Source organism: Lemur catta, chromosome 12 (genome assembly GCF_020740605.2).
Source record: "Lemur catta isolate mLemCat1 chromosome 12, mLemCat1.pri, whole genome shotgun sequence".
In the NCBI taxonomy this organism is placed as follows: domain Eukaryota; kingdom Metazoa; phylum Chordata; class Mammalia; order Primates; family Lemuridae; genus Lemur; species Lemur catta.
The window spans coordinates 74,757,216-74,777,450 of record NC_059139.1 but is presented as its reverse complement, the minus strand read 5'-3'; the positions used below and the strand labels follow the sequence as shown (position 1 = coordinate 74,777,450).

The window sequence follows — 20,235 nt, the reverse complement described above, 5'->3', positions numbered from 1 at the left end:
AATAGTATTATGATGGTGAAGGAAAAATAAACAAGTTAATCTTCAACTGATAATACAATAGAAAGATCAAAGCAGCACATAATACAAATGAAACTGACATAAAAGGAATGGTTGAGAATAGCAAGAAAATGTTTAGGTGGTGTATTACTTGAATTAGATGGGTGGCTGGAATATTTGTTAAAAGAGAGAAGAATAAGATGTTAACAGATGCTTAATAAATAAACAAACAAAAGTAAAATGCACTCCAACACTTGCAATAAAACTACTATAGCACTTTGCAGATATAGCTCTTTGGTTAGGGCATAGCAATGAACAAAGCATAGTTTGTTAAGATAATTTGTGGAAGATAATTCTTCGTAACCTAATAAACAAAATATTGTAGGCCATCTGCAGACATTCAAATTGTTTTATTATAGAGAAACCTGCTTGCTAATAATGTTCCTTATAATTGGATTTTACCAGTATAAGTCACTGACTCTACCATCAACTATGACTGAAGTAGATAGGATCTTAAATAGAGAAAACCTAGCCAGGCCCAGTGGCTCACACCTGTAATCCCAGCGCTTTGGAAGGCAGGAGGAGCACTTGAGGCCAGGAGTTCAACACCAGCTGCCTGGGCAACACGGTGAGACCTTGTTGCTACAAAAAACCAAAAATAAGTTTTAAAAAATTAGCTGGGCATGGTGGTATGCACCTGTAGTCCTAGCTACTCAGGAGGCTGGGGCAGGAGGATTACTTGAGCCTAGGAGTTTGAGGTTGCAGTGAGCTATAATCACATCATTGCACTCTAGCCTGGATGACAGAGTGAGACCTTGTCTCTAAAAATAATAATTAATTAGTTAATTAAAGGAAATCCCTAAAGACTGTAAAAAAAATGTTAGGAACCAATAAACGAATTCAGTCGCATAATACAAAATCAACATACAAAAATCAATAGCATTTCTATACACTAACAATGAACTATCCAAAAAAGAAATTTTTTTAAAATACCATTTAAAATAGCATCAAAAAGAATAAAATACTTAGGAATAAATTTAACCAAGGAGGCAAAGACTTTGACAATGAAGAGTATAAAATATTGATGGAAGAAATTGAAGAAGATGTGACTAAATGGAAAGATATCTTGTGTTCATGGACTGAAAGAATGATTATCATTAAAATGTTCCAAAGAGACACTCTTGTTTCAAACTATATTACAAAGCTATAGTAATCAAAACAGTATGGTACTAGCATAAAAACAGACAAATAGACCAATGGAACAGTAAAGAGAGCCCGGAAATAGACTCACACATCTATGATCAACTAATCTTTGACAGGGGCACTAAGAATATACAATGGGGAAAAGATATTCTCTTCAATAAATAGTGTTAGGAAAATTGGATATCCACATGCAAGAGAATGAAACTGTATGCTTATCTTACACCACACACAAAAATTTACTTGAAGAGGACTAAAGACTTAAAAATGAAACCTGAATCTGTAAAATTCCTACAAGAAAACATACGAAAAAAGCACCTTGATATTGGTATTAACAATGATTTTTTTGGTTATGATACCATAAGCACAGAAAACAAAAGCAAAAATAAGTGAGACTACATCAAACTAAAAAGCTACTACAAAGCAAAGGAAATAATCAACAAAATAAAAAGGCAATCTACAGAACTGAAGAAAATGTTTGCAAATTATATATTTGATAAGGGGTTTATATCCAAAATATATAAGGAACTAATGCAAATCAACGGCAAAAACACAGAGATCAATTAAAAAATGTGTAAACAACCTAAGTAGATACTTCACCAAAGAAGACACACAAAAGGTATATGAAAAGGTGTTCAACATCCCTCCCTCCTCATCATGTAACTACAAATCAAAATCACAATGAGCTATCACCTCATTGTTAAAATGGCTATTATCAAAAAGACAAAAGATAACAAGTATTGGCAAGGATGTGGAGAAAAGGGAGCCCTTGTATACTGTTGGTGGGAATGTAAATAGGAAAGCCATTATGGAAAACAGTATGGAGCTTTCTCAAAAATTATTATAAAAATAGTCCTGCCATATGATCTAGAAATCCCTCTTCTAAGCATATATCCAAAGAAAAGGAAATTAGTAGGTCAAAGAGATATCTACACTCTCATGTTCATTGTGGCACTGTTATGGTTTGGATATGGTTTATCTGTCCCCACCACAACTCATGTTGAAATTTGATCCCCAGTGTGGTAGTGTGGGGAAGTGGGCCAAATGGGAGGTATTTAGTTCATTAGGACTCCACTCCCATGGGTGACTTGGTGCCATTCTTGTGGTAGTGTGTGAGTTCTCACTAACAAGACTAGATTAGTTCTTGTGAGAATGGATTAGTTCCCATCAAAGTGGGTTGATATAAAGCCCCTCAGGCTTTGTATCTTCACACGTTTACTTCCCCTTTGACCTTCTCAACTATGTTATGATGCAGCATGAAAGCCCTTACCAGAAACCAGGGCCATGTCCTTGAACTTTCCAGCCTGCAGAACCATGAACTAAGTAAACTTCTTTTCTTTATAAATTACGGTTTCAATTATTCTGTTATAGCAACACAAAACAGACTAGACAGGCCATATTCACAATTGCCAAGATAAACAACCATCAACAGATGAATGGATAAGGAAATTGTAGTATATATAATACAAACACACACACACACACACACAAACACACTCTTAATGGAATATTATTCAGCCATAAAAAAGAAGGGAATCCTGCTATTTTTGACAAAATGGATGAACTAAGAAGGCATCATGCTAAGTGGAAAAGCCAAGCACAGAAAGACAAACACTGCATGATCTCACTTATATGTGGAATCTAAGAAAGTAAAACCCATAGAAGAAGAGAGTAGAATGGCGGTTGCCAGTGGCTGGGAGGTGGGGAAATGGGGCCATGTTGGTCAATTAGAACAAAGTTTCAGTTATGCAGGATGAAAATGTTCTGGAGATCTAATGTACAGCATGGGAACTATAGTTAGATATTAAGTGTTCTCACCACAAAAAAAAAAAACTGTGTGAGGTGATAGATATGTTAATTAACTTGATTATGGTAATCATTACACAATGCACATGTATACCAAAAATCACATGCTATACCATAGATATATACCATTTTTTGTAAAAAATAATATTGGAAAATTTAATAATAAAAATAATATATATGTGATTGGAAACCTCTAATGAGACACAAGGAGTGACAAGAAAAGCCCTTACCAGAAACCAGGGCCATGCCCTTGAACTCATTTAAAGAAATAATGGCTGACATTTTTCAAAACTTGATGAAAACTAAAAACCCACAGGTCCAAAAAACCCAATGAACCTAATCACAACAAGAATGAAAAAAACATACTATAAGTACCATATCTGAGTCAAACAGTCTTGGAACATTCAAATATTTAATAATGATCATAAAAATAATTTCTAAAAATTAATTACATATGTAAAACTCCATCAATTCTGTAACTCATTATGATGAGTTCCTAGATAACTTCATTTTTCCTACAGCATTTAACATTTTTCCCCTGTAAATACAATAGGAATTAACTAGTATCCTTTTCTGCATAGTTTATGTCTCAGTAACCAGAAGTGCAAGCATGTTCTTATCTAGTGAAGCTTTTTTTTACAGACAGGATCTTGCTCTGTTGCCCAAACTGGAGTGCAGTAGCACAATCAGTTCAGCGCAGCCTTGAACTCCTAGGCTCAAGCACTCCTCCTGCCTCAGCCTCCCTAGTAGCTTGGACTGCAGGCCCAAGCCACCAGGCCCACTTGGTGAAGCTTTTTAAAGAATCAAAGAATTAAAGTTACTTGATAAATGATAAATGGATCATCTCAGTTAAGTATATCCTCCAATATCAGGAGAATTTCACTTTCTCTAATTAGTTAAAGCCTTTCTAAAAATGGAAAGATTGAAACTTTTAAGCCCTGGTTATTCCAAGTATTGTAGATTCTCAGATTATTAAACACTAACATAATAACTAAAATGAATCCACATAAAATCAAAATACTGTGGACAAAAAGTAATTAAATAAATTATTTTTAAAGTAAAATCAATATAATCAAATTCAATACTTGTTTTCTAAAGACTGGTACCAAATATGCTGAATTGCATTAGTTCACTGTCCAATCTCAGAAGTAAAAAGCACCTGGCACAATGGTACATGCCTATAGTCCCAGCTCCTTGAAAGGCTCAGGCAAGAGGATCGCTTGAGCCCAGGAGTTTGAGAACAGCATGGGCAACATAGCAAGACCCCATCAAGAAAAGAAAGAAAAGGAAAGAAAGAAAAAAGAAATAGAGGGAGAGAGAGAGAAGAGAGAGACAGAAAGAAAGAAAAGGAAGGAAGGAAGGGAGGGAGGGAGGAAGGAAGGGAGGGAGGGAGGGAGGGAGGGAGGAAGGAAGGAAGGAAGGAAGGAAGGAAGGAAGGAAAAAGAGAAAGAAAGAAAAGAGAGAAAGAGAGAAAAAAGAAAGAGGGAAGGAAGGAAGGAAGGAAGGAAGGAAGGAAGGAAGGAAGGAAGGAAGGAAGGAAGGAAGGAAGGAAGGAAGGAAAAAGAGAAAGAAAGAAAAGAGAGAAAGAGAGAAAAAAGAAAGAAAGAGGGAAGGAAGGAAGGAAGGAAGGAAAGAAGGAAGGGAGGGAGGGAGGGAGGGAGGGAGGGAGGGAAGAAAAAAGAGAGCCACATGACTACCAAGATATTACAAAGAGTAAATTATCTAAATATCTAAGCACAGATCAGGCCAGAAAAGAAATTACATTACCTCTTCTTTCCCAATACTTTTCCAGCTTCCTAGACCCAGTGCTCAATTGCTTTTGTTCTTCTTGGACTTAAAGATCACATTTCTTGTTCTTCTGAGGAAGAAGAGTAACCAGAAAGATAACTAGGCAAAGAGAGTTACCTTTATCTTTCTGAGGCAAATCATGTAACCTCAGCAGCTGTCTCCTACCAAAAATTAAGGGTTGAATTAAAGACCCTCACAGACCCTTCCAGTTCTAGCAGTCTGTGATCTTCCTCTAGCTACTTCTTTCCTTAGTGCTATCCTCATAAACTCTTTGAGTTTTACAGCTCATGTCCAGAGAAGATTCCTTTGTTGATGCAGCTGTAGTGGATCTTTTGGAATTTTTTTTTTTTTTTGAAATAATGAATTACAGTTAGGATGCTGGGAAATGTATGAAATTCCTGCTCTCCACTCTGCGACATCCCATTCCCTTTCTGAGTCCTTGAGAAGTCATTCTGTTATTCCCTATTTCCTACATCTCCAAATTCTGCTTGATTGGCTTCTTCAGCTCAACATTTCTTTAAATAGCAAAGCCCTTTCCTTCCGCCCCCAACCCAAACAACCGTTCCATCTACTGCCCAATCTAATTTTTTTAAAAACCCTTCAAATAGATGCCTGGGGGAGGAGGGGAATCTCTGCATTTTCTCCCAGAACGTATAAACTAGGCTATATACATAAGACACCGCCTTCCTCCAAAGCTCTATCAAAAAAATGCTGTTTTCTTCTCTTACATCTTGTGTAACACAGAACCAACAGGCAGAGGTGATGGTCTCCATCACTTCTTTACAGCCCCACCCCTATTCAAGCTAACCTCGCTTGTCTAGGTGACCCTCTGCTCCTCCTCTTTAATCCTATAAACCCTTCACATCCTCACAGGCTTTCTCCTATTTACTCCTTTTATCATTACTATGAGGCAAATATCTTCACCTTAGAAATGTGGAAATTGGATGTCAGAGAGAATAAATAATCCATCCAAGGTCACACAACTAACGAGTGGAAGAGCTCAGATTCAAACACAAACCTACCTCTTAATGTGCTAGACCTGACACAACCTGGTGCTTGGAGGAAACAAAAGCATGGGAAGCTAAAGGCCGTAACACCTAAAAATGACTTTAAGGATAACTATCTAGGCTAAACTGATCAAAGTATTAATACTTTTGAAACCGGTTACAAATTACATAGTAATCTTTAATCTGTATTTAGTACTTTATCATTAAATTAGGGATTAAGAGCCAAAGGGAAAAGCTATCTACTCCCTTTAGGCCATCTACTTTGTAGCACAAATACATTTAAAGTGAAAAAGTCCTCCTAGGCCATTCTTGCTATGACTTACTAATCTCTGTATCCACGCTGTGTATATCCATGCTCTGTTAGAAGCTATGGATATGAAAATGAAAGAGGCTTCTCAATGTAATTGGGTTTCCGACTAAAGTAATGACCCACCCCCCCATATCACCCTATGCAGAACAATTAAGAAACAATCATCTTCTTCTGACCTAACCAACCTGAATACCACCCTGGATAATTAAAAGTAGGATCACTTTAAGACACTGACACAGATAGCACACATTTTCCTATGTCTCGGCGAAACAAATTACTGGCTGGAGATTTTTAAATTACAGATCATTTTTCCAAATTCTAAGTTGTATATTGAATAATATTTAGATTATATCATAAAAATACTGCTTTTACCTTGAAATGTATGACTTCAAAAGATTTTCTAAATTCTTAAATGTGATTTTTTGACACTGTTTTTTGTGACCAAAAATAAAATGGTTCCTTGAAATAAATGCATCACTTATTTCACAATAAAATGGAAGAATAATGATTCAATGTATAAAAATCATATTCTTATCTCCTTAAAAAAGAGATCAATTGCATACACTAAATATTTAACACAAATCCTAAAATGTCTATTTTACATTTAGGAATCCAAGAGAGGTAAATGGTATATCAGTTATACTAAGATGAATACATGATATAAAGAAAATAATCTCTGTACTCAATTTTTAAACAAGAGAAAACTTCATATGGGGGAAAATGTATGTCTTTAGAAATGTACAGCATGTCCTTTCTTGTCTTCTACCTTTGAACTAACAGATGTGTGGTGGGGTAAATCAGTACTCCATAAACAAGTAGTAATTTAAGTGTTCTGAGTTCATTAAACCAAAAAGTATTTATTCTAGGATACTGAGTCAAAGAACAAACTACTGCTGGAACTATAATTATAATAAAGCATTGAAAATAATCAACAAGATGACTCAAGCTTGAAGAATACCTAAATAATAGTTGTCATAAATAGCTTTTCACTGCACACTACATCCTCCAACTACTTGTTTTCTTTCTTCTCCCTTGAATTTTTGAAATGCAACATAAAAATTCCATAAAAAATGCATAGTTTCTGCACCACACAATAACTCAAAATAAATGGTTCTCTGAAATAACAGTTTTTATTCAGAGTTTGCCTATTACACAGGAAGAATGTTTTTGGAGTCTCTGAATCCTTATGAGATACAGAAATCCAGAAAACAACTCATTAAATTTCCCTAAAACTAACATTTTCAAAGACTCAATTGCAAGTGCACAGGAAACTTTACATACTTCCCATTTATCAGAGCCCTCTTTCTACATTTTCTTCAAAGCTTCTTGGTTTCCCTAGGCTAGTGGTTCACAAACTGGCTGCAATATAGAAGCAAGTAGGAGCCTTTTTAAAATACCAATTCTTGAGCCTCCTGACCAGAATTTCTGATTTAATAGGTTTTGGATGAAGTCTAGGCATCAGTATTTTAAAGCTCTCCAAGTAATTCTAATCTACAAGTTCTGCTGTAACAAAATATTTTTGTTCCTAATAATCATTGGGTTGCACAGAAATCACACAATAAATACCACAGGGCTTATAGACAAATACGGTTAAAGGCATTAACCCTCAAGAAATTAATCAGGGACACATTAAAAAAGGACAGCAACCTAATAAAAACTTTGCAGTTTTATACATATTAAATGGTTAAGACATACATGACTAATACAATAAATTATGGCACTTCATCTTGAAAAACCTAAGGTTTGCTTATCAAAGTAGGTTTCAAAAGGGTTGCAACTTGTAAGTTACTGTAAAGTGGTACACTTGTCTGAAATTGGACAGAAAGCTGCAATGCCATGTATGGATGGGTGTGGCTCATAACAAAGATGTATATAAAGGTAACCAGTAAAAGACTTAAGCATGTATCTGATGTGTATTCCTAAACAGCTTGGATCAGCTGGGTACAGTTTTCTCCATCCACCTAGGGCTTCTGGTTTCACATAGAAGCAAATACAAAATTCATGTTAAGCTCAAATTATTCCCTAATATATCAACTGTGTTTGAACAAATTAGTGTTTTCCAATCAAATGTTACGGCAGTTACATAATATGTACATTACATGACTACTAAATAGTAAGACTGGTTTATCAAAAAGCATTTTTCATTACTTTTTATTACCATGTGCTATATAAAGCATTGCCAATATTTCAATCCACTTCATGTTTATAAGCTAAGCCACTTCATGTTTTAAAGTTAAGTCAATATCTCCTTTCAAATAATTTGTGTTATTTGAAAATTATCTGTTTCACTGTAGTATTTCAGAAGAGAGTTGACTATATTCAGACAAGTATAATTTTAGATGAATAAAAAAACAAAGTAGAATTCATCTTTAGCCCCAAATAAGTCCTCAAAATACAACAGCTGTTTAAACATATAAAAATATTTTTAATTTCACTCCTTTTAGAGAAATATAAAATAAAACCAGACTAGACATCATTTCTTACCCATCAGATAAATAAAAATCCAAAAGTTTGATACAAACTCTGTTGCTCAGATTAAGCGGAAGCTGGCACCTTCGTATATTTCTGGTGGATATGCAAAATGGTACAACATCAATACCTATCTTATATACTATAAATTTATATTTATATTGTCAATGTGTAACAAAACTATCATGCACATTTACATTTTGATCTAAAATCCCATTTCTAGGAATTTACCCTGAAGACATCCATAATGACACAAAAGTACAACCGTACAAAGATATTCACTGCTGCATAATTTGTAATGGCAAAATACTGTGAAACTTAAAATTCCACACATAGTAAATTGGCTGAATACTCAAACATTCTCTTCACTAAAAGGAACCAGGACTCTTAGGAAAAGGGGCTAATTCCAGGACTTTAGAAAGCAACATTCAAGATGAGCCTGGTATATCTTATTACACCAAGAAGTACTCAAAGAATGATGGGACAATAATACAGGCAGTTGAAAAAGAAAAGATGGCTAGCTAGGTCTCCATCTCCCAATATTGGTCCAAGAGCTATACAAAAAAACAAAAAAAGAAAAAAAAACACACAAAAACCATGTCCTCAGGATGTAAGACAAAATGTACACAATTCAAAAAAACTTTCAGTAAAAATGAAAAATTCCCAAATCACAGAGTGTGAGTTCTCACATTTGTGTTCCAGATTAAAGGTCACTGAAAAAAACATAACAACTAAAGGAAATGAGTGGTTCTGTATTGAATTCTGGATCAGGATGAAAAAAAGAACTGTCAAAAGAAAGGACGTTATTGGGACAGTTTTAAAAGTTGGTTATGGAATGTATTTTCAGTAATAGCATATGACAACGCTAAATTTCCCAAATTTGATTATATTGTAAGTACGTTCTTAGAAAATACATGCATTAGTATTTAGGAATAAGGGGACATGACGTCTTTAACTAAATCACAAACAGTTCAGGAAAAAATAGTAATATATATTTATATGAAGAGAGAAAGGGAGCCATAGAGCAAATATGGCAAAATGTAAACAACCTATGAATCAAGAGAAGAATATAGAGGAAATATTTATTTTATTCTGGAAAGTCAGCTGTAATTTTTAGTTTTTTAAAATAAAGACATAAAAATCACTAGTTGTAAGACTTCCACTTCCATTCAAGATGGGGGAAAAGGGAAACTATCCTCCTGACTAAAACAACTACAAACTAGACAAAAATATATGAAACAGCACTCAAGACACTGGACATTAAGAAATGAAAGGCAGTGATATGGGTCTAGGCAAAGGATTTAGGAAGAAGAACCCAAGGGCAATCACAGCAACAACAAAAATAAATAAATTGGGCTTGATTAAATCAAAAAGCTTTTGCACAGCCAAGGAAACAGTCAACAGAGCAAATAGACAACCTATAGAATGGGAGAAAATAGTCACATGATATACATCTGATAAAGGGCTAATAACTAGAATCTACAAAGAACTCGAGCAGATCAGCAAGAAAAAAATCAAACAACCCCATTAAAATGTGGCAAAAGACATGAACAGAAGCTTTTCAAAAGAAAATAGACTAATGGCCTATAAACATATGAAAAAATGTTCAATGCCACTAATCATCAGAGAAATGCAAATGAAAACCACAATGAGATATCACCTAACCCCAATGAGAATGGCTTTTATCAAAAAATCCCAAAACAATAAATGCCAGCATGGATGTGGAGAGATAGGAACGCTCATATACTGTTGGTGGGACTGCAAACTAGTGCAACATCTTTGGAAAATTGTATGGAGATTCCTCAAAGAACTAAAAGTAGACCTACTATTTGATCCAACAATCCCACTACTTGGTATTTACCCAAAGGAAAAAAAGTCATATCAAAAAGACAACTCCACTAGAATGTTTATTGCAATACAATTCACAATCACAGAGATGTGGAACCAACCCAGGTGCCCATCCATTCATGAGTGGATTAACAAAATGTGGTATATGTATACTATGGAGTACTACTCAGCCACAAAAAATGAATTAATACCTTTTGCAACAATATGGATGGAACTGGAGACCATTCTCCTTAGTGAAATATCTAAAGAATGGAAAAACAAATACTACATATACTCACTATTAAATTGGAACGAACTGATTTGCACAGATAAAAGTAAAACTCAACGGAAATCATGCAGGTGGTAGGGGGAGAAGGAGATGGATGCAACCATACCTAATGGGTAAATGTACACTATCTGGATGATGGGTACACTTGTATCTTTGACTCAAGCAGTACAAAAGCAATCCATGAATACAAAAATATTTGTACTCCTGTAATATTCTTAAATAAAAAAAAAAGTTTAAGTTAAAAAAAAAGAATATGAACATATGAACTGAGCCCTAAGATTATCTCAATTTCCTGAATGGAGAAAATGTGTAGGCCATAGCATAGGAAGGAAGAGCCAACCAGAACCCAGTAATCTCTGTGATATAAAGGAATAAAATAATGTCTGTTGCAGCAACTTAGATGGAATTGGAGGCCATTATCCTAGGTGAAGTATCTCAAGAATGGAAAAATAAATACCGCATGTTCTCACCTATAAGTGGGAGTTAAAGATGGGTATACATGGTCATACGGAGTGGTATAATGGACACTGGAGACCCAGAAAGGGAGCGGGATGAGGGATCAAAAATTACCTGTCAGGTACAACGTACACTATTTGGGTAACAGGTACACTAAAAGCCCTGACTTCACCATACATTAATACAATTCATCCATGTAACAAATAAATAAGAATCATAGACCTAAATATAAAACTATAAAACTTCCAGATGAAAACAAAGGCAAAGCTCTTTGTAATTTTTGGTCAAGCAAAGATATTTTTACATACAATTCCAAAAGCACAATCTTCTGAAGAAAAATTTGATAACTGGACTTCACTTATAAGTAGAATAAATGATAGATTTTTCAGGATTAAGAGAAAAAGCTGACATACTCCTTGATTTTCTCTGGATTCCCAAACATTGTTCAAGTGTTAATTGTCAACATTTCCTCTTTGGAGGCAACACTACCCACTTAAACCACTTCTCCCAATCCTCATTACCTTTTCCCTAGCCCTCATCCCCATCCCAAATACCTCTTTCCTTCCTTAATTACTTTAGCACTTGTCTCCTTCTATTCCTCACCAAAATATTTGACACTTTAGTATTCACACTGATGATTCCTCCACTGCCCTGATCTCATAAATTTTCAATCTTCTTACCTATTAACCCTATTTCTCATTGCTTTCACTACCACACTTCTTTAAAGAGTATAATTTTAGTTAAGCGTGGTAAATAGAACACATTTCTCCACTCCTTCGAAAAACCCCAGTAAAATACAATATAATTAAAGTATAAATTCATAATAGCAAAGAAAGTAGAAAATTTTAACAATGGGAGGCCAGGCGCGGTGGCTCACGCCTGTAATCCTAGCACTCTGGGAGGCCAAGGCGGGTGGATTGCTCAACGTCAGGAGTTCGAGACCAGCCTGACCAAGAGCGAGACCCCGTCTCTACTAAAAATAGAAAGAAATAATCTGGCCAACTAAAATATATATAGAAAAAATTAGCCGGGCATGGTGGCGCATGCCTGTAGTCCCAGCTACCCGGGAGGCTGAGGCAGTAGGATCCCTGAAGCCCAGGAGTTTGAGGTTGCTGTGAGCTAGGCTGACGCCACGGCACTCACTCTAGCCCGGGCAACAAAGCGAGACTCTGTCTCAAAAAAAAAAAAAAAAAAAGAAAGAAAATTTGTAACAATGGGAAATAAGACATGTCAATAGAAAGTAAGAAAGTGAAAAGCAGGTGAGCGGTAACTAATTTGCATATCAGAATAAATGAAACATAAGTATCCTGCAAAGAGGAGGTCAAGATTTATGGAGTTAGACAGCTCCAGTAAAGTTCAGGAACTGGAGAAACCTGGAACAAATGGAGAAAGAGAATAGGGTGCTGAAACTCGACTGATTCAAAGTCTATATAAGAAGCAGGCAGAACCCCAGTTCTGTGCTCAGCTCACACGGAAAGGCAACTATTCTTCCCAGTGCCGTGGAAAACAAGAGGGAAAAATGAACCACAAAGCCTTTGGACTCGAAGACACTAGGCAGCTTGCCAAAATCAGGAGGATTAAGTAAAATATGACTCAAAATACCCAACCTACTTTCCCTATCTCCATTAATATAATAGCAGGCTTATACTCACAGATAGGGTTCCCAAATGAAATAAAGGACACCCAGTTAAATTTAATTTCAGATAAACAACAAATACTTTTTAATGTATGTTTGTCCCAAACATTGTAGGTAAATTTAACTGGTGTCCTGTATTTTTAATAGCGATCTCTGGCAACCCTACCTTCAGACTAGAGACTAGAGAATTCCTCTTTGGGAAATCTGTCTGGCCCAGGAAAGGAAGTTAAAGATATTAACTTTAAGAGGCTCTCAATAATCACAAATCCTTACCTGAACACATTATATACACATTCTTCACTGGAAACAGAGTTTTCCTCTACAATTTACTCAAATCCTAAGACCCATAAGTGAAAGAAACATTAATTTTTTAAACTTTCCAAAGTAAAGAGGTAAGATATATTTTTAACTTTGAATAAATATAGTGAAATATGATATTTAAGTAAGACAATGGAAATAAATAGAGGAAAAATCCAAGACTGTTAAGGTGTTTAATATTTCATCTTTAATGTTTTCAAAGAACAATTAATAGTACAATTTCAGCCCACATTTTTATATGACAGAATAACCTTGGAATTTAAAAAACTATATTGTTTATACAATGGAGTTGTTTTAAGATTGACTAACTCATCAATATACTAATATTTTAGCAATGAAGTAATAGCAAGTAACAGCTACATGTTAAAATATTCCATATGATTCACAGAAGAATTCAAGGAGGCAGATTATAATCACAGGTTGTGTCAAAAGAAAAAAATTGCAGGGTTCAAATGATCCAAAACAAATAGAATAGTAAAAGAAACCAAAATTTGTAACAATGGCTCTTAAACTTGACTAAGCATTATAATAACATGGACATCTGTTTTTTAAAAAAAAAGAAAATATTTCATAGTCCGTCCCCAAACCTACTAAATAGAGGATCAGGGAGGTAGGGCCCCAAATTATATCATTTTTAAAAGCTTCCCCATGAGATTCTGATACTCAGTAAAATTTTGAAACTACTGCTTTAGAATGCTCACTTGGGTATGCTCACTCAATACTATGATCTGTTTGCTTTAAGCACAGTTATTATGCTATAAATTACAAATGATGAAATTATTTTTCTTACCTGGGATACATTGCTGACATAATTCATTTGGACAGTACTTTCCTTATCAACTTGATTACAAAGGTTCTGTAAAGTAGATGCATATTCTTTATCACTTTTTATTCTCAGGGCCATAAATTTCTTCACTGTTTCCAGTAACCGTAATTCCCAGTCTTGCAATTTTAACACAGCTTCGTGTGAATTCTTCAGGTCACTCCCAAACCCCATTTTTGTAAGGCACTGCTAATCTTCCACACTGCACAAGTGAGCCTTCTAATCAGCACATACCTGTATATGTAAACACAAGGGAAAAAACCTTAAATCAAAAGGAAGTTAGTCATCAAAGCAAAGTTATGGCCCATTCTTTATGGGGTAAAAAACTCACTACAAGCGAATGCTTTCTCCCAAAGATCAGGAACAACATGTCCACTCTTTTGTTGACTTCTATTCAACATTATACTGGAGGTTCCACCCATTACAATGAAACAAATGAAATAAAAGACATTCAGATTGGAAAGGAAGAAGTAAAACCATCTTTATTTGCAAATAACATCATTGTATGCAGAAAATCCTAATGCAATAAAAAAACTATTAGAATAAATGAAAGTGATATTATAGGTTACAAGATCAACACACAAAAATCAATTATATTTCTATATACCAGCAATGATCAATCCAGAAAGAACAGCACCAAAAAAGAATAAAATACTTAAGAATAAATTTCACAAAAAACTTAAAGCTTATACTCTTATAACTAGAAAATATTGTTGAAAGACATTTTAAAAGACCTAAGTAAATCAAAATACTCATGATCATAGATTGAAAGACTTAACATTGTTAAGAAGGCAAGACTCTCTTTTACAAAAATTGACAAGTGAATCCTAAAATGTATATGGAAAGGCAAGGGAGCCAGAATACCCACAAAAAAAATCCTGAAGAAGAAGAACAAAGTTGGAGGACTCACATTTTCTGATCTCAAAACTTACTAAAAAGCTATAGTAATGAAGACACTAGGGTACTGGCATATGGACAGACATGGGGATCAACGGAATAGAATAGAGTGTCCAAATATAACTCTTCACATTTATGGTAAAATGATTTTCCACAAGAGTGCCAAGACTATTCAACAGGGAAAGAAAAGTCGTTTCAACAACTAGTCCTGGGACAACTGGATTTGCACATGCAAAAGAACGAAGCACGATGCCTTCCTTAGACCATACACAAAACATTAACTCTAAATGGTTAGTAGACCTAAGTATCAGAGCTAAAACTACAAAGCTCTCAGAAGAAAACACAGAACAAATCTTCGTAACCTTGGCTTAGGTAATGGTTTCTTAGATACAACAACAAAAGCATAAGTGACAAAATAAAAACACATAAATTGGATTTCATCAAAATTAAAAACTTCTGTGATTCCAAAGACATCATCAAGAAAGTGAACACACAACCTATAGAATGGAAGAAAATATTTACAAATCTTACATCTGATAAGGGACTTCTAACTGGAATATATAAAGAATTCTTACAACTCAATAAGACAAACCAATTAAAAATGAATAAAGTATTTGAATAGACATTTCTCCAAAGAAGACACATAAATGTCCAATAAACACATGAAAAGATGTTCAATATCATTAACCATCAGGAAAATGCAAATCAAAACTACAATGAGATACTACTTTATACCACCAGGATGTCTATAATCAAAAAGACAGATAATAACAAACATTGCAGAGATTGCTAAGAGACTAGAACCCTCATTTCCTGCTAGTAGAAATCCGTTAATAAAATGGTAGAGCCACTATGGAAAACAGTTTGCAAGCTCCTAAAAACATAAGACATAGAGTTACCATATTACCCAGAAATTCCACTCCTAGGTATATACCCAAGAGAAATGAAAATATGTCTATACAAAAACTTGCACATGAATGTTTGAAGCAACATTATTCATAAAAACTACAAAGGGAAACAACCCAAATATCTATCAATTCATGAATGTATAAATAAAATGAGATAACATTCATACAATGGAATATTTGGCAATAGAAAGGAATAAAGTATTGATACAGGCTACAACATGGATGAACCTTGAAAACATTTTACTAAGTGAAAGAAACCAGACACAAAAGACCACATTGTATGATTGCACATATACGAAATAGCCAAAACAGGCAAATCTATAGAGATGGAAAGCAGGTTAGCTGTTGCCCAGGGCTGGCAAATTGGGGGAGAAATGAGGAGAGACTGCTAATAGGTATTGAAATTTCTTTTTGTGATGATGAAAGTGTTCTAAAATTGATTGTAATGGTGGCTGCACAACTCTAGGTGAATGTACTAAAAACAACTGAATTGTACAGTTGCAACTGGTGAATTCTTTGGTATGTGAATATAGCTCAAAAAAGTTGTTTAAAAATCACTACAGCACAACTTATAATCATCTAAAGGTCAATTATCATAAACTTGCCCAAAATATCCTGCTTGTTTATTATAAATCCTGAAAATGATGGTAGAATTTATTTTGCTCTCTGGTTTCCTAGAATTTCAGGCAGTAAATTTGTCAGAGGTAGTTAGAAGAAATGAAGAAATATACCTTTTATTTTTAGTTCTAGATCAGCCATACCAAGGTCAATTTCTTGTTAATTCAGCTGATATCCTCTAAGACACATAGAAAAACAAGAAGAGGTTTATCTCTAACCTCACTGATCTCATCTGAAGATAGATAAAAATGAGGGTTTTCCAAAAAGAGAAAAAAATTACAATTTTTCCCCAACTGAAAGCTGTCCAGTTTTATGAACTCTCAAATCACTAGGAAAAAAACAAAAACAAAACACTTACAAAAAAAACTCCACTTCATCAAAGTTTCCGAAGTAGAAACCAAGACAGTAAATGAACCTTAACAGAAATAAGTCAATACAAAGTAACTAATTTATTTACTTTAACATTAAATAGGATAATTATAGTTTTTTTCATTTTGTATGTAGTAGCATTAAAAAAATTACTTTAACATACTGTATCTTTCATGGGACACAAGAATTTACTATGAACATTTTTCTATTTTACCTGCAGCTTTGCTCAGGTCTATCTCATCTGATGTTTCCAATAGAATAATAAGGAACATTTTTTGAGGCCAAAGAAAGGTAAAATATTTTACTTTTCTAAAAAAATCTATGTCTGATATTGTGGTTCATGTTATTCTGTAACTTGGAATAAATATCATTCCTGCTTCTAAATGTATCATGACAACTTTTTCTTCCACTATTAGGAATTTCAAAAGAATTGTGAAAAGCTTAGAAGAATAAAAAGGGAAATAGAATCTGGCAGCTATCTAGGAAACACTCAGGCTTTCCTAAGACTTAGTTATATACACCAATATTCAAGGTCAGGGTATATAAAAAATAATTTAATAAATGGAACTGCTCTTGATGCAATAAAATTTTAAAACTCCATAATAAATTAAGAGTATGTCTAATTGTTGAACTGAAAGACATTATAAATACTTTGGGAATTAAGAGAATTATATGATACAGATAATTTTCCCATAGATGCCAAATGACATATATATAAAAGTATTTGTTGCAGTAGTATTTGCAACAACCACAAAAAAAAAAAAAACACTTGGAAATATCTGAAATATACAACAGTAGAAACTAAGTAAGTTTGCTGCATTTGATTGTAGCTGAATAATTCTAGCAGGTACCATCCAAATCACAGTCTATGTGAATTTGCTCAGTGACCAACTTTCACAACCATATGCGGTAGATCTGTTCATGGTATATTCATTCATTCAGTGGACCATCATTCAGTCCTAACAAAAAGTAAGAAATTTTTTTTGTGTATTGATATGGAACTATCATTAAGAACTATTAACTGAATAAAGTAAGATACACAACTTAGTATGCTAGCTTTGTATAAAAAGGAAGAAGAATAATTTTCATTCTGCTTATAAGTACATAAAATATTTCTAGAGGAACACATAGTGGCTGGGGCACAGGTGTGAGAGGTAGACTTGTCATTGTATACTCTTTTGTATACTTGAATTTTGTTCTAAGTGAATATATTGATATTACCTATTTAAAAATAAATTAATTAAAGAATTTTTGAAGAGAAAAGGACCAAATTAATGAAAGCTGGAACTGCCCAGAAAATCTCTTAGAAATGGCAAAATATGAGTCAGGACTAGAATCATGACCATGATTTAGATTGTAAAAAGTCAAAAGGGAAATGTATTTCAGGAAGTAGGAGCAGTACAGGGCCAAAATAAATAAATAAATAAAATGAATATGAGATGCAGTGGAAAAAAAAAAAGTCTCAAAAACAAAGCTATATGTGGCAAACAGCGAGAGATGGCATGCCAATTTATCTCCCACTATTCCTCTGCTCAGGAAACTAATAAAGCTCAAACTTCTTGAATTAATTGGTTCTTAACAAAGAAAACCAAGGTCATGAATGTGATAATTTAAAAAGATTAATTTGCTAGTGCTAGTTGCACAAATATGTTGTGTTTCTGACAATTCATCAAGCTGAGCACCTATGATTTATACATTTTTCTGTGTGTATATTATAGTTCCATAAAAAGAGAGAGAGACAGACATAGATTTTGATCTGGCAGCTGGGAAAAAAAGATAAAATGAGATAAAAGAACGCAAGTTTAGAAGCCATTATAGCAATATAACTTGAGAAATGAGGATCTAGAATTGACAATGTCAGTGAAGAATTAAAATGGGAGATTCTTGACCTATTAAATGGATTTAGGGAACAAAAGAAAGACAATCCAATGAAAACTTTAAGGCTTCAGTAAGAAAAAATGGTGATAATACCAAAAGAAATGGAAGAATGAGAATATGGAGCTACTTTAAGGAAAATATATACATTTCAGCTGGAAATAAACCTTTAGGTAAAACATTAAGGCTAAAAATGCAAATTTGAGAGTCAATTGCTTAAAGGTGAGAGATGAAAGGAACAGACTGCTGACAGAAAAGCAGGAAGTCAAGGACAAAACCCATGAGAATCTGTGAATCAAAGATTGAGACAAAAAGAAGCCAACCAAAAGATAGAGATTAAGTAAGCAAAAGATAAAAGGGGTTTGGCAGAGTCACAGATGCCAGAGTGAAAAAAAAAAAGATATTATCAATGCCAAGTGTCAGAGGGAGATGCAAAAAACTGCAAGAACTCATTGGAATTCTGGGTAAAATCAGTATCAAGAAATAGTACCTCAGAAGCTCCTACCGCCAATAAATATTGAAAGGAACAAGAAATCGTTTTTAAGAAAAATCAAAACTTTAAATGTATCATCAGCATATGAAGGAGTCCAACCTTATGCCATAAGTTTCACAGCACAGATTCAAAGGAAAGAAAGAAAAAATAATGGTGCTCTAGGCAGCACAGCAATGTGCCCAACACGACCCCAACCAGTCCAGAAGATATTCTGAGGAAGAAAAGTCAACAAAATCCTGAGAATTCACATTGGATACCCCAACAGGAAAAGAAGCAGGCAGAAAGTGAATAGATCAAACTAGGGAAAGTCAAGAAAACATCTAAAGAGAAAAGCCCCTCTGGATCAGGACAGCACGTCAGAAAATGCAGGGAGGGCAGCATTGGCATATAATTTTTGAGAGCTCTGTGACAAATTGGTGGCTGAAATTTAAGTACAGGATTACAGGATGTTTAATGAACTCTTATAAGACAGTAAATTTCAGGACCTCCAACTAAGTCAAACTCAACCCCAGCCAATATCTCCCTACCCCTTAACCTCCATGCTCACATGCCACGGAAACTGAAATTAGAAGGAAAACACAGCTTCTGGTCCAGACAAGATGACATAGACCATTTTTCCCCACTAAGCACAAGTATAAACACTGGAAATAATGCAAGAGACAACCATCAAGAAGAACTCTGAAAAACGGAAAAAAGAAGGCAAACTCCTTTGAGACCCTACAACTGGAAGAACAGCACAGAGGCAGGGTGTCTCATATCCCCCTCACCCAACAGAAGGTGGCCACCCAGACCTGGCTTTTCCCAACTACCAGCCTAGGAACAGAAGGCAGTCCACATAGGCTAACTCCTCCCAGAATAGAACAGGAGTCCCTCTCACACCATCAGGGAAGCCAGACACCACCAGCTAGGGAGATTAATTGGAACTTCACCAAAAACAAACAGCCAGGGGAAGGACTTTCATTCCCTGTGAGGCCTAGGACTCCCTTTTCCATGAAGAGAAACAAAGGCAGGCAGAAGGAAACAGCAAGAGGGACCCAGCTACAGCAAGCAGCCCAGTCAAGAACCTCTTTGTCGCCACAGGTTTGAGGATCTCCCTTCCCACCCAGAGATACAAAAGCAGGCAGGCAGAACTGGCAAGCAGAACCCAGC

At 34.8% G+C, this 20,235-nt stretch overlaps 1 protein-coding gene across 1 annotated transcript in view; it reads right to left on the bottom strand.

Moving 5' to 3' along the window:
- The window catches only part of FER (FER tyrosine kinase), a 369,146-nt gene that overhangs the window by 323,181 nt on the left and 25,730 nt on the right, over positions 1 to 20,235 (bottom strand). Inside the window, exon 2 of the mRNA XM_045565690.1 lies at positions 13,894 to 14,160. Coding sequence (XP_045421646.1) covers positions 13,894 to 14,100 — 207 coding nt within the window. The 5' untranslated portion in view covers positions 14,101 to 14,160. The remainder of the gene's footprint in view (positions 1 to 13,893; positions 14,161 to 20,235) is intronic.